Source organism: Hydractinia symbiolongicarpus, chromosome 3, assembly GCF_029227915.1.
Source record: "Hydractinia symbiolongicarpus strain clone_291-10 chromosome 3, HSymV2.1, whole genome shotgun sequence".
NCBI lineage: Eukaryota > Metazoa > Cnidaria > Hydrozoa > Anthoathecata > Hydractiniidae > Hydractinia > Hydractinia symbiolongicarpus.
In genome coordinates this window covers 15,456,045-15,471,397 of record NC_079877.1, presented here as the reverse complement: position 1 = coordinate 15,471,397, position 15,353 = coordinate 15,456,045, and the positions used below count along the sequence as shown (strand labels likewise).

Here is a 15,353-nt window from a genome sequence, read left to right as displayed (position 1 = left end):
GGATGACTTCCCGAGCCTGCTCAGCTCCTTACCATCATCAGTTTACATTGCATTCCAGAGTGCATGCAAACAACAATTGTTACCATTGCGTGTACAAGTAGATATAGAGATGGGGTGTTCGAGGAAAGTTTGGTTTATCGTACCCCCATCTCTATAACTACTCAGATTGAACTTTTGGGAAAAGTACAGTATTTGAATTATCACGTCATAGCTATTGAAAGTGATGATTTTTTGCAATTATTATTGGAATAGGATGAACCGTTCCACTGACCAAGGTTTACGCTCTCAGTCGTTCTAAATAAAAGAGGTAGGGGCCATAATGCCTCTCTCGGCCTTTACCGCGTTAAAACACAAATAATTGACTTTTTTTATTGTAATTTTTCTTTAGTTTTAAATATAAGTAACCGGAGTTTTGTAGATGTCTTAGAAAGAAAAGTTTGCCATATGCAAAATATTTGAATTGTATTCTACTTCAGGAAGACCGATACAAGGCAGTTCTCATCGTAGTTAAAAGACTTCATTTTCGTGTATACCATCCCATGTCTCATTTTCATGAGGAGGTTTGGATACAGAAATGAAATAAATGGTTGCAACAGGTTTTCTAAATTTAAGAACTCCCATATGAGGATTTTACCTACACCTGTGGTATATTATAAAAGCTAAATTTTAAAAATGACTATTGCAATCAATATAAATTTTCTTTTAATGCAATGTAAACCAATACCAATTAGAGCAGACGTATTTTATTAAATTGTCTAATTCAAAAATTAATACCCTTAGATGGTGGTAAAAATACATTTTCACAGACCAAGTTTATGAAGATGAAGAGCTTGTGTAGATGATATCCGATAATTGGTTATTTTCAGTCCCTGATATTGGAGTATGTGTCCTGTTTATGCAACTCAATTTCAGCATACTGCTTTGAATGGTCAGCTGTCGTTGTCAAATCTGCATATATGCTGGGTTTCACAGCTTTGGTGTTGATATCCGCATAATGAGATGTCGTTGCCCCTGTTTCCTCATAATCGTCACTTCCATTTTCATTGCTTTGTGGTCGTCTCTTCTGGTTTATGCTGACAGTAATATAACCTGAATAAAGAAAAAATCGTTTAATATTAAAACACTATAAGACTTTGCTGTCCTAAGAGAAATCAAATTTTCCTTCCTTTACTCGTAATAAACCAGCCGTTTCGGCAGGACGTTCTACTGATTTATAACAGTCCTCTACGGGGGAGTATTCCAATTGTGCAGAAAAAGTGATCACGTTATTAATAATTAATTACTTTCAACTGACACAGCAAAAGACAAAAGAAAAATATGAAAGTAGAAAAATGAGTTCAAGTTTGCAAACACCGCTTTTTTGAAAACTAGATGAAACGTAAAAATAAATAAAAACAACTATTTTTGATTTATCTCGGTTTTTAAAAAGAATTTTAGCTTGTCCTTGTAAGCAAATACAAATTCATAAAATTACAGATCACAAAAAAATTAATAAACGACCGTTGTAGCTAGGCGAAACTGGCGAAACCAACTGAGCACATTATAATAATTCAAAATGATTTATTTGCAAAAATAATTGGTTTTTGTACCTTTTGTACCTTTCAACCTTGGAGGAACAAGGTTCAACGGGGTAGTTTTCAAAATCTAATGATTTACGTACCGCTACACTAGACTGGTACCCTTCCGTGCTTCACTAGTCTCGATAAGAAAAACGGCGACAAAAAGAGAAGCCCATTTCAAAAGTTCTACCGGTTAAAGTCGTAGAACAATTATTACTTCGATAACGATTAGACAAGGTTTAAATGGTCAGAAAGACAAAAAATAATAATTATAAAAAATAAAAATTATAATATTCGTGTGCGTCTGTCTATCACGGAAAATGGCTACCAACATCCCTTTGATCTTTCCGCAATTTTTAAAAACCAGGGGGTTGTTTAATAGAAAATTTTATTGAAAATCTTATCATTTTGGTTTTCAAAGTGGTCGTGGCCAGTGCTTGGTTTGAAGGTCTGTTTGTCCTTTTTTGTGTTCTTAAATCTTTTTATTTTGTAATATTGTTTTCAACATGTTGTAAATATAGTGTCACGTTTTTTAGCCATGTATAAATCTTAAACGCACCATTTTTAGGATTTTCGGCTAGGAACGAAGATTTTTACGGATCATTCTACAGCCACCTGGCTAGCTAGCTAGCGACCCTTAGTTATTACTTTTCAGCTTGGTATAACAGCTTTTTATCCTAGTCCATATTATTTATTTATAGCTAGCTCCTTAGCTTCCTCTAGATAAAAAGTGAAAGTAGCCATATGCACCGTTTGACTGCAACACAATTCTTAATTCTTATTCTAAAAATAAATGCAGGCAGTTACGCAGCCACCACTTTTATTACTGTTATGAAAACTTATGCTGCAAAATAAATTTGCTGACTATTTTTTCTAACTTAACAGGATAACGACAGGCGGTTTCCTGGATTTTTTTGAACCGAAGTCCCGATAAAGGTTTTTTAAAAATGATGTTACGCCTACACTCATGTGCGACACGGTTTACCTGTACTAAGAGCCAAGTCCAATGTCTACAAGGGCTGTTTCCCGTGTTTCTGTTTAACCGAAGTTGCAATAACATATTTTTCGGAAAAGGCTATTACACCTATTTTGATGTGTCACATTGTTCACCTGTACTAAGCACTCAGCTGGGAGTAACATTTCTTTTGAACTTTCACCAGGAAGATTATCCGAAAAATAAAAAAGTTTGGGCAGCTGTTTATGCTATGACGGGGTGACAACGAATTGCAATCTGTGTTTTGATTTCAGCCTAAAATGTGGAATTTTTAAAAATATTATTACACCGGAAACACCATGAATTGTGCACACTTTACTCAATTTACTACATACTATATGCCTGTACTAAAGCACTTTACCTGAATGTGTGGCACAGTTGACGGTTATTATTAATCACTCATTCTGGTGTTCAACGCTGGGTAACACAGTTACTTGTGACTTAGAGGTTACTTCCCGCGAAAAATAAAACTAATTGCATATGAACGAGCTTGAAAGATTGTCTAGCAATTTGAATATATTTTCTAAAATTCTTGATTGGTTCTTTAGAATTTGGAGTAAGAAAATTCACTAATTATGCATGATGTCATGAGTATGCTTTGCAAAGTGTGATACTTAAGATTTTTGACAAGCCATATAGAGTTAAAAATGTTTTCTGGCCGTCACTTTGACGCGTTTTGGACATTTTACATAAATTTCAATATTTAGTTACGATAATTATGCTCAATGTTAACTCATGACATCACAATTTCACATATTTAGCGCAACTTTTAAGACAAATATCTCGAGAACAAATTACGATTTTTCAAAAAAAAAAAAGATTTCTAGAGAACTTACAAAGATCTTTCATATTTACTTATCTTTATTTTTTCGCGGGAGGGAACCTTTAACTCTGCGTTTCAACAATCCTGTGTCATGATTAATTTGTTAACGTTTTTGCAACTTATTCTGCAAAATGAAATAACATTGACTAATTATTTTTGCTATGATGGGGTAACTACGGGTTATAAACTGTGCTAAAAGCGTATTAGGCATAAACACGTGCAACTAAGCGCTTAGTCCAGTGTTAACGACAGGCTGTTTTCTGTGTTTATGTTAAACCAAAGTTGTGATAAAGTTTTTTTGGAAAAAGGTATTGTACCTACATGAATGCGCAACACTGTTTACCTGTACTAAGCGTGCTGCCCAGGGTAACATTCACTTTTGAACTTTGACCGACATATGTGTACCTGTACTAGAGCGCTCCACCTGAATGTGAGGCACAGTTTACGGTTCTTATTAATTGCGCCACAGGATTTTTAAAAGCTTGGTAACCCATTTACTTGTGGCTTACCCTACCGTGCGACGCCGGGGTCCCCGGCTATATTATTAAAATACTGCACTTGTACTGAAATCCAACATTACTACGCAACATTTATCCTCTTTTTTATTAACCTATTTCGGTGACTTTTCTTATAAACAACTGTTTTTATTTAAGTCCAACGCCCGTTACTGCTCACAAATAGTCATGAGGTCTTCGGGAAACTTTAATTACATTTTGTTCCTTTTCGTCTGTGCTAGTTGAAATCCCACTTTTCTCCCTCCTTTGTACAGTTATTTTTCATAAAACTTAAACAAGTATCGTTGATATTTGATACGCTTAGTTTAATTAAACTGTACGAATTAATGAACTGGCCGTGATGAATTAACCCTATTCGGTCCGGGGTTTTTCGAACATACTATGACCGGGGGGGGGCGGATTCCGCCTCCCCTTAATAACTTTTCATAGGATTGTTAAAATTGAATCAAACTTGGCACACTTATAGTACGTCACAAAAGGAACAAAATAGCGGCAATAAATTTTTGCTTGCGTCAGCACATTTTCTGTGACGTCATTAGAAGTCTGAAAATTGTTAAAAATGCCACTATCTGCTTAAAGTATAATTACTTTTGTTCTAGAGCGAATTTTTACATTCTGTTTGAAGTTTCCGAAAGCTAAATAAATTTTATTTAACATATCTTCCGGTTTTTAAATGGATCGGATAAAAAATTGCCAAAAATTGTCCGAAAATCCGTTTTTTTCAGATTTTCGGGTAAAATCCGACAAAATCAGGAAATCGGAATCGTTACGTGTCCAAATTATTTAAAATAATTCTTCTTGATGAAACAAAGTTGTGTTGCAAGTTTTAAGTTCTAAAGATAATCCTAAGATGAGTTATTATATTTTCCTCATTATAAGGATTTCATAGAGATTCTTAGGGGTAGTTTCGAGTAATGGCCAATATCAAAGCCTCTGAAAGGTATGGGTCCTAAAAATATAGCATGCAGGCGACTAATAGATAAATGTTGAAAATCAGTTAGTATCATAGCCACATAACAAAGCAATCAGGAGTTATTAAAAAAAACCGTCAGGGGGGGGGCGGAATCCGCCCCCCCCCCCCGGACCAAATAGGGTTAAGCTGTTATTATTTATTCTCCTGACATAAAGATTTTAATTTATTTATTTACTTTTCTCCATTTTGCAGTCTCAGATGTTCTGTAAAAAATTCGCTGATATACATAATTTTATTTGTCTAATCCCGTTGTTCTCTGTCAGCAGAAGAAATGCTTGTGTCTATATTTTCTATGAGTCAATTGACTGTCGAAACTTTAATGTATATTTCGAAATATTAAATTCTATACCCCTATCAATTTTCAGATTCTAGGTCCTGGTATAAATATTTTAAGGAAATATTTATAAACGATACATTTCCAACTTTTTAGAGAACTTTTACGTTGGTTCCCTTTTTAAACAAGCGACCACAAATGCTTACCTTTATGTTTAAAAATTATAAAAATAATTGTAATTAAAATCAGTGTGATAGCTAATGTGACGACGATCGCAATGATAACGTTACTGGTGGATTGACAGTCACCTAAAAGGAAAATAACTAATGAAAACCGAGAAATAATTACCCATGTTAATAAATCTTTTAGACATGATAAGTATTTTTAGCTAGTATGGGTATTACTCTTTAATTTCTTAACGTACTTAACATGGGCTTTTATAAATATTTCCGTCCTTATCAAATTAATTGTTAAGCGTTTGAAAATTCCTAGGGATTACAATCCAATCACCAGGCTGTATTATTAAATTAAAAATTACTTAAAAAAGAGAGACCACCATTTTAGTTAACTAAATTGTCGTATGTATTGTAAATTTTTTTAATATACCTAATTTACTAAACTTTAATATTTTTAAATCTACCTTAATTCGGAGATTTCGAAAATTTCTATAATGACCTTAGTTGATTTATAACCAAGATGTCATTGCTACACGCATTGACAAACAAGCGTCTAATAAGAAGAACAAATTTACAATTTAATTTACATGTTCTCGGTACACTTTTTCCTGCATTGGTCGTCGCAATATTAGTCGTCGAGGTGAAATATGGTGACGAGGTCGTGGTGCTAATCCTACTGACAAGTTTCCAACCATTCTTTCCCTTGTATGATGCCCAAATAATAACAGTGTCAACATCTGAAGAATTGCATAGTGTAAAATATCTGTTAGAAGAGTTATAAATAGTCTCTCTACTAGCAAACTGCAAATGATAGCTGACAACACATTTCCCAGTGTCTTCTCCATCCCAAGTGACACTAACACAGGTTTTATTATATCTGGACAACGATACCATAGAGACCAGCGAAGGTACAACTATGAAATACAGAATCATCAGAATTTAATAAACATAAAAAAATACAAGCATAAATAAAATTTTGTGCTTACATTCAACATCAAGTTTTGCATTTCTTTTCATACTTCCTACGGTGTTATTGGCAACGACTATGAGGGTTCGTCCACAATCATTGCGAGTGATTGGTCGTGTTCTAAATGTATATTTGTGCTGTCTGATTGCAGTATTCATGTAAGATGAATTGTATGATCTACTGAAGTTGTCGTCTCCCACTTTCCATTCAACTTCGGGTTTAGGATGTCCACATATAACTTGAACAAGACTCAAAGTGCGATTTTCATTTACCGTGTATCTTGATTCTAAGTTTCTGCCACACAAGGTTGGAATACCTATGAACATTAATAAGAAGAGTTGTAAAAATTGTAAGATAGAAAATAAGACAGTTGTTGTCTATATTGTTTTGTATATTAAAGCTTGATACATTCCATGAAACTCTACTGTTTACAGGCTAAAATTCATTCATAAACTAAATCATAAATAATTCTCATGCACCACATTACAGGCGGGTTTCCAGTAAACCAAAATATTTCTAAATATTCCTCAAACCTTTTTCAGCCATTTCCCTACAAACGTTTTGTATAGTGACGCTGCCTTTAAAACTTTTCAAGGAATTGCCCTAAGAAACTGAAATCCGCGAACTTATTCTACAATTGGATCTGTTCTAAAACTACAGACGAATGCGTAGACGAGTACAGACGAATAACAGACGAATCACAGACGAGTACAGACAAGTTACAGACGACTTACACACGAGTACAGACGAATCACAGACGAGTACAGACGAATCACAGACGAGTACAGACGAATCACAGGCGACTAGTGTAGAGTCATGGGTATACCAGTAGTACCTTAATTATTATTTAGGTTTTAACAGTAACGTTGAATTGCGTAAAATGTATGCGGGTATTGAATTGACAACCATGGAACAATATACAAGTCTCAAAGGTGAACTATCTTTTTCTTTTTCCAATAAACTCGCCTCATTATTCAACGCCCTCTCTAAAATCATAAACCGTTGTTTTGGACAAAATGGATATAAAATTTTGATCGTCAGTTATACTCACATACTGAAACATTTGATAACAACAATAAGAGTATAACATTGTAAATGCTGATGATATTTAGTATTAGTGATATTTAGAGGCGCCCCTTTTTCTCGTGACCAGTTCTTTTGTCTTTCTACACCTTCTAGGACTTAAAAGTAGGATTTTGCGCTTAAACGAAAGTTGTCTTAATGGAATAAGTATAGAATAAAAGTAAGTAGCCTAAAAACAACAAAACACATGAACACAATCTTCATCAAAAAAAGGAAGTTTCAGCTAAAAAGCGTTTTGAAACACACCGAGTTTTCAAATAAATTTAACAACAACACCTGAGCATTGCAATCGTTGACAAAATTCCATATTGTCGGCCAGCTGTTTCGATAAGGTTTGAACTACGTACACTACCGGGTTTCCGAAGTATAGCATGTTTTTTATAGCTATATGTTGCACATCTAAGTGGTAATACGTTGCGGTGAAGTCATTAGTGAATGTGACAGGTCCAGAAGGAGATACCCCTGTTATTCGCCTAACCATGTGTTTCACAATCACGTTGTTTGGAAATGTGCAGCATTCAACTTTATATTTATTATGGCACCCGTAGCATACCGACATGTTTTCGGGTAGCAGAACATATTCATAGAAAAAAGGTGACATTTCACTTTACCAATTGTTGATGTGTAAATAGTTTTTAATGATTTGAGACAAGGCAGCATTACTGCTGCTGTGAGAACGCAAATACTGAAGGGTTGTTGGAGAAAGACTGGAGAGTAATACATTTAACTGGTTGTTTTGAAAAGTTGTTAACATTATTTGTTTATTGTGAACTTAGATGCGGTTTTAGTGAATGCGCCTTGTGGTGTAGGAGTTGTTGAGTTATTGTATGCAGAGGCGTTTGTGGAATACCATTTGATGTGTGAATCTAAGAATCGCTTTTGTTGATCATCTTGACTAGTTTCTTGCGTGCTATTCTTGCGTGGTGTTTTTATCTGGTCTTTCTTCAGGCCGGTTTGTGATGTTGTCAAATCCGTTTCGAGTGCAACAGTTAAACCACTTCGTGCTTTACTTTGCATGATTTTCTTTTTAACCTGCACGAAATACGCGAAACACATGTTCACATTCACGGCTACAGCTTTTGTATTTTCGCATATTAAGAACCATGTATGAGTTTTTCATTTGTATTCCAATAAATCACGATTTCTAGAAGATGGTGATATGATGTGTAGAGTTGTAGAAGTTGAACATTTTACGGTTCGCATTCTTGGATCAGCTGATCCAGCTGTAGTTATTCCTTTTTACATCAGACAGGATGTCCAGAGCTTGCTGGAAAATTTTATTAAAGTATCTTTGGGTATCTTGTCCGTGGATATATCGAGTTCTTCTGCAGATATTGGAATCTCCGGTTTTTTATTGTTATGTGTACAAATAGATAAAACAGATTCTGTCGCCAATTCCTGTTCATTAACTTCCTCACTTTTTTAATGTGATGGTGAATTAGTCGCATTGCCTGATAATTCAATCAGATCAGGAATTGTAGGGATGTACAGCAAGAATAAACGTATATGTTCCATTTTTTGTTCTTCGTTTTATAGCTCCATTCTCCAAATGTAAGGTCAAACTTCCGGTATGGTAGTGCAAAAATAAACAGCCCTTTATCATACAAAGCTTTAACAAGAGCTTTATATAGAGAATTTACGATAAATATCAATTGGGACAATAAATAATGTCAACATATTTTCAACATACGACGAAACTTCACTGCCTTTGCGCATTTTTTTATTTGGTGTTTCATCAAACTTTTTCGGAGTAATATCTTTGCGTTTCCATATTTCATCCATGTATGTAATTATAATTAAAATTGAAACCTGCAAATATTTAAGTAGCCAAAAACAATTATAAAATCTGTGTAAATCGAAATAAATTATAAAACTTTACACACGCAATCACATGACGCTCACACGCGCTCACATGACGCTCACACGTGCTCACAGAACTGTTTCTGGTTTTATATATATGACACAAATCGAATAATACATCGAACGAAAAGGTGAATCGAACGTTCTTTCTGCACTTTTTACTTTTCCTGTTTTTAACAATGATGTAGCATCCTAACATTTATGAGAAATTCGGGAAAACTGTATTATTTTAAAATTTTAAAGAAACAGTGAGGAAAGTCACTTTTCTTTATATGAAGTTTCATTTTTAAAGACAGAAAAGTATATCGACTCGTCTGAGATTTGTTACTTGTCTGCGATTTGTCTGTGATTATCTGTACTCGTCTGTATCTCGTCTGCACTTGTCTGTAGTTTGTCTGTACTTGTCTGTGATTCGTCTATACTCGTCTGAACTCGTCTACACATTTGTCTATAGTTTGTTTATCTAAATCCCTCAAAATTTATTTGCGAATAATCACTTATTGGTGATGCATTTCCATCTTTTAACGGTTGCTCGTGTTAAATAGTGTCTGCTGTTGCTGCATCAAATATGCAATATAATCTTCGTTTGTTTACAATGTTTTCAGCCAGTCTTATCTTCTTCCCGCTTCTCAATAAATAGTCATTTCTTCGTCAGAGTGTTAACATATCATGGGTATAAATCAATCTCATTGGATAAATTTCAATCGATCGACCAAATAGTAAAAAGCATTCCTACTTTGAATTCGATCTAATTTGACCGCAAGGTCAACGTCGATCGACAAAGATTTTGCAATGTTTTATTTTTAGTACCATCGATTCGATCGATTCAACCGCATTCGTTTGAGTAAAAACCCGCCCTAACGAAACGTAACTCAAAAAGCAGAACTTGCAATAAAGAAATTATTTTCTTTTACATATATTCTTAAATATCTTCCTAAACCACATTGTTCATTTTCATCAAACCATTCAACAAAAAGCCGTCACTTCTTCAACACCAATGATGTACCGCCTGATAGATCTTCATTAGTCAATCAACATCCATATAAAGATCAGACTAAAGAACTTGAATTGTTTTAATCACGATAAATCTCAAACGAACCGTTCAGAACTAAAAGATGTCGAAAACAATGTCTTTAATAATCCAAAAAATATCCATAAATCTTGTAATCAGCCGATTCATAAACTTATTGACGATCTTATTGAGGGACAAGAAACCATTTTAGAAGACAAAAGTGGGATAACTACCGCTAGAGTACTTCGATGGAAGTATGAATCAAGTAATCCACCAGTTATTAATCTATTTCGGTTCGATGGCTCGCCTAATAAATTGTCCAAGAGTTTGGTAAAAATTTTAAATCTAGAGTACACTTGAAGTTTTCCATTGAAGATAACACAAGGATGGAGACGTGTATTAGACGAAAAAGACGGTGTTATCGATTGGTGCAAGTGGCATATTTTACGCATCTGCATTACAAACATTGAAACGTGACTGCGGCAATCCTGTTGTTGTATCTTACTTTAAATTAAAAAAGGTTCTTGATCTTCCCCAACTACCTCGCGTCAAGACATCTCTCCGTCGGTATCTGTAGCTTCTTAATTCTAATAATACTTGGCTAATCTATATAGTCTACAAATTTGCTATTAATTCAACTGAGAATCTAGCAATGGCTGTAGCTAGATTACCTTACCACTTCGGCAATCAGTTCTACATATTTTCGAAAGACAAGATAACGGGTGAGAAAAACATTAATTTTTTTGACATTGAGATATGATTGAGTTTTCAGTTGTTAGAGCGATTCAATCCATTAGCAAATTTATTCGCAGATCAGGAACAGGAGATAATTAAAAATGGAAAGGCAGAACGCAGTACAAAGTGTTGGTTTTGTTCAGAAAATCATTTTGTTTTTAAGTGCAGATAATTCAAACTGAAACCGGAGGCAGATCAGTAGGAAGTTTGTTTTAGGAAAAGGAGTTTGCTTCAACTGTCTTTTCCCTTTTCATAAAATAAAAGAATGTAAATCTAAGAAAAGGTGTCGAGAAGATATATGTGGAAAACGTCACCACACCCTGCTGCATTTAGGACCGACACAACAAAATGAAAATGAAGTTTTAAAGAATGAAAACAACTGACACCTATCTTCAAGTTATTCCGGTTATCGTAACTCATAACAACAAGTCAGTAACAATCAACGCTATCACAGATAGTGGATCAGATAGCAGCTTAATTTGCGAAGAAACAGCGCAGAAACTCGGATTAGGCGGGAAGGAGCAACTGTTGAGAGTATCCACGATCCTATTCAATTTAGAGACGTTGCAATCAAAAATTATTTCATTTAATGTTCACCCTACCAATTTGAAAGAAGAAATCAAAATCGAAGAAGCATGGGTTGTACCAGATCTTAACACTTCTACTAAAAAAACATAAAAATCACAGATTTGAAAGAAAGCTATGCTTATTTGCAACACATCGATATACCAACCAAAAACGTCGACAGAGTAACAGTACTTATTAGAATCGATACACCATCAATTCATATTTAACATGATTATCGAGTAGGAAAACACAACGAACCAGTAGCTGTTAAAACGTAACTTCCTTGGATCGTATTTGGTGGGAAGATTAGAAACATACTTACCAATATTAATCGATTAGAAACTCATACGGATGATCTCAATCATGCAGTAAAAAGATTTTGGGAAATCAAGTCATATGGAACAAATCCTCCACTCCATTCAAACCTACACATACTTAAATTGACCACGAAAATGAAAGACGGTGAAAGATGAGAAAACAAAATTAACTTACTACAGGGAATTAGCAGTCCAACGTCTAAAATCTAACGAAAGAAAATTGAGCAAGTAATCAATTTTAGCCGAAAATTACAGGTTACAAGTCCAGGACCAAACATCCGATATCACAATCACCATTGTCCATCCTAACAAGCTCGGAAAAGTTCTTGTAGTTTTTGACGCAGCAGCAAAGTAACACCTAATATCTGTATTACCCACATTCCGTACCAAGTCAAAGTATCAAGGATATAACAAGACGCTCTTCGTTTCGTTTGGAAAGAAAAGAACGGCAAATATAATGATGATTTCGTCATGCAAGTACATTTATTAGGGTAAGTAGACTCACCTTGTTGCGCAAATTACGCTCTTCGACAAACTAGCATCAATCACGATCGCGAAATAGTAGACGCTATCACGAAAAAGCTTTACATGGATGATTATTTGAATTCCATGAAATCGGTAAACGAAGCCAAAAACTGTGACAGAACCATTGAAAAGTTGTGGATTTCGTTTAACAAAATGGCTATCAAATTCTTGTGAAATTCTTAAGTGTTTTCCAAATACCGAACCTTTAATCAACGTCAACCTAGATTTAAAAAAATTACTGACCGAAAGAGTACTTAGTATGTTATGAAATCCGAATACTGACTATTTCACATTCAAAGTTGTCAGCAAACCATCACCTGAAACGAAAAGAGGTTTATTAAGTTTAACAAGTTCAATATTTGACCCACTTGGCATCTTAACACCATTTATTTTAGAAGGAAAACTTATTATCCAATCTTTGTGGAAATCCAAAGTAGACTAGGATGAAGAAATACCAACCGTACTAAGAACAAGGTAGTTGAGTTGGAGAAGTGAACCGGAGAAACTAACATCGATCAACATTCTTCGATAGCTCACACTACAATCCAATAATCAGTTCATTCAACTACATATTTTTTGACGATTTAATCAATACATATGGTGCTGTAGCATATCTATATATTCAGGAAACGCATACCTTCAATGTAACATTCGTGATTGGAAAATCAAGAGTCGCCCCGTTGAATCCAAAATCTCTCACAATACCAAAATTAGAATTACAAGTTGCTGTTTTGGCTACAAGGATGAGAGAATCAATAGTGAGTAGTCTTTCCACGGACGTACCAAATTTTGCACAGATTCACAAATAGTTCTTAAATATATCTTGAATGAAAACCGAAAATTTCCAGTATTCGTTATGAATCGCATCAACGAAATCCGTACTACGACTGACGTCAATTTGTGGCGTTTTTTACCAGGAACTCTGAACCCAGCAGAAAATGCTACAAGATATACACGACACGAAATACATATACACGAAAAATTTGATTACCTGACCGTTGATGAAATTGAAGCAACAAAGTTGCAGTTGTATAAAATCACACAACGAAAATCCTTCCCATCAGAATTCGAAAACCTACAATCACACAAGGAAATACCAAAAAGATCACATCTTGTAGCTTTGAGACCAGTGATGCAGAACAATTTGATTCGTGTTGGAGGAAGAATTGGTTTAATCGATATACCATTTGAGTCGAAACACCAAGTGATAATCTCGCTGAATCACCAGATTGCACGACTCATAATTCAAAACATTCCTCATACAAACGTCCATGTTAGACAAAACGCCACACTAGCACTATCAAGACAAAACATTTTGATTTCGACTGGATTCCTTTGTGAAGAATTTGATAAATGCATGTACATAATGCGAATCACAGAAAGTCAAATCAATGTCACAACTTATGGGAGATCTACCAATCGATCGTCTAGTTGTAGGTCAAACACCATTTAATAGATCAGGAGTGATTACTTTGGTGCGATGATTGTCAAGAGAAATAAGAGGACAAGAGCTTCGTCTGGAACCGTGAAAAGGTATGGAGCATTGTTTACCTGCATGACGTCACGTGCCGTTCTTATCAAGCTAGCTGGAGATTTATCAACAGATAGTTTCATTCTTGCAGTTCGACGGTTCATCTCAAGAAGAGGAAACCTCGAAACAATCACGAGCGACAACGGAACCAACTTCGTCGGCGTAGACCGTGAACTGAGGGAACTGGTAACGAATTTGAATGAGAAAAACTGCGAAAAGAGTTAACAAAGAGTAGTATCGAATGGATATTCAATCCACTAATTCCACCATGGATCGTGGAGCGATAGAACCTATGGTAAAAATCACTAAACGAGCGTTGAAAGCGATAGTTCGAGATCGTGTTTTCACTGAAGAAGAGTTACGTAACATTTTTGACTGAAGTAGAAACAACCATCAACAGTCGGCCATTGACTTCTCTCAGCAGTGACGCATATGACTATCACGCACTCACGCCAAATCATTTTTTCATTCGGAGAGTGTCGCAAAATTCACCTGTAGATTCTGTTGTTGTTGTTGTTTAATTTATTCAAAGTCGGATATATAATTTACAGTAGTTTTTAATAAATACATACAAAAACTAATTAAAACCGGCTGTATTTACAGACCGCGACGATAGTAACAAGGTGGAGAGCCGTACAGGCTGCTTCAAATATGTTTTGGAATAGATGGAGAAAGGAATACCCGTCTTCTTTGTCAAGACGTGCTAAATGGCATACAAATGACGATCAAATTAAGAAAGGAGAGCTGGTGATAGTTAGAGACCAGAACGTCTTGAAAAATAATTAGCCGCTAGGACGGATTGCGAAAATCTTTCCTGGCAACGATGGCATCAACAGGGTTGCAGAACTGAAAACTGCTGATGGAAATTACATTCGTCCCATCCGATCACTTTCGTTACTGCAACACAGTGGCAAATGAAAATGTCACCTGAACTATGCTTTGCATACGAGGTTGAATTGTGCTCTTTATAGGTGTACATAATTCGTGAACAAACAACAACGGTGTTGTGAAATTCAATACATCTTGGGCAAACGCTATTATTAAGCGATGATGAAGAAACCAAAATGACGTACATACACGACGTACATACATTCACGTATAATCGATGACATACGACCATCTTTCTTCAACGAGTTTGACGTAAGCAAGATAATCAATTATATAAAAAAAAGACGTTACTAGATGGACGCAGTTGAACTTGTTGAAAGTCGTTTGTAGACAAGTACTCACTGGTGGGGAGTGTATAAACGAGTGTATAAACAGTATAAACGATGAAGATCCGTCTCAACGATGGAGACCCGTCACGTCAAATTAATTTTAATTGGGTTTTTATAGTTTTCTCGCACGCACTTTTCACATCTTCTTATCTCCGTACGAGTAGGACAAGCGCGTGGTAAAAGTTAGAATCCAAAATATCGTAGTTTTCTGCGGAATATTAACGT

General features: G+C 35.2%; 1 protein-coding gene across 3 annotated transcripts in view; it reads right to left on the bottom strand.

The window, feature by feature from the left end:
• Nucleotides 1–423: 423 nt before the first annotated feature.
• LOC130635934 (uncharacterized) overlaps nucleotides 424–15,353 on the bottom strand; it is an 86,036-nt gene continuing 71,106 nt past the window's right edge. For all 3 annotated transcript variants that reach the window (XM_057445464.1, XM_057445465.1, XM_057445466.1), the window contains 4 exons: nucleotides 6,301–6,597; nucleotides 5,902–6,228; nucleotides 5,345–5,446; nucleotides 424–1,089 (listed from right to left, as the gene is read on the bottom strand). In XM_057445464.1, coding sequence (XP_057301447.1) covers nucleotides 863–1,089; nucleotides 5,345–5,446; nucleotides 5,902–6,228; nucleotides 6,301–6,597 — 953 coding nt within the window. In that variant the 3' untranslated portion in view covers nucleotides 424–862. The remainder of the gene's footprint in view (nucleotides 1,090–5,344; nucleotides 5,447–5,901; nucleotides 6,229–6,300; nucleotides 6,598–15,353) is intronic.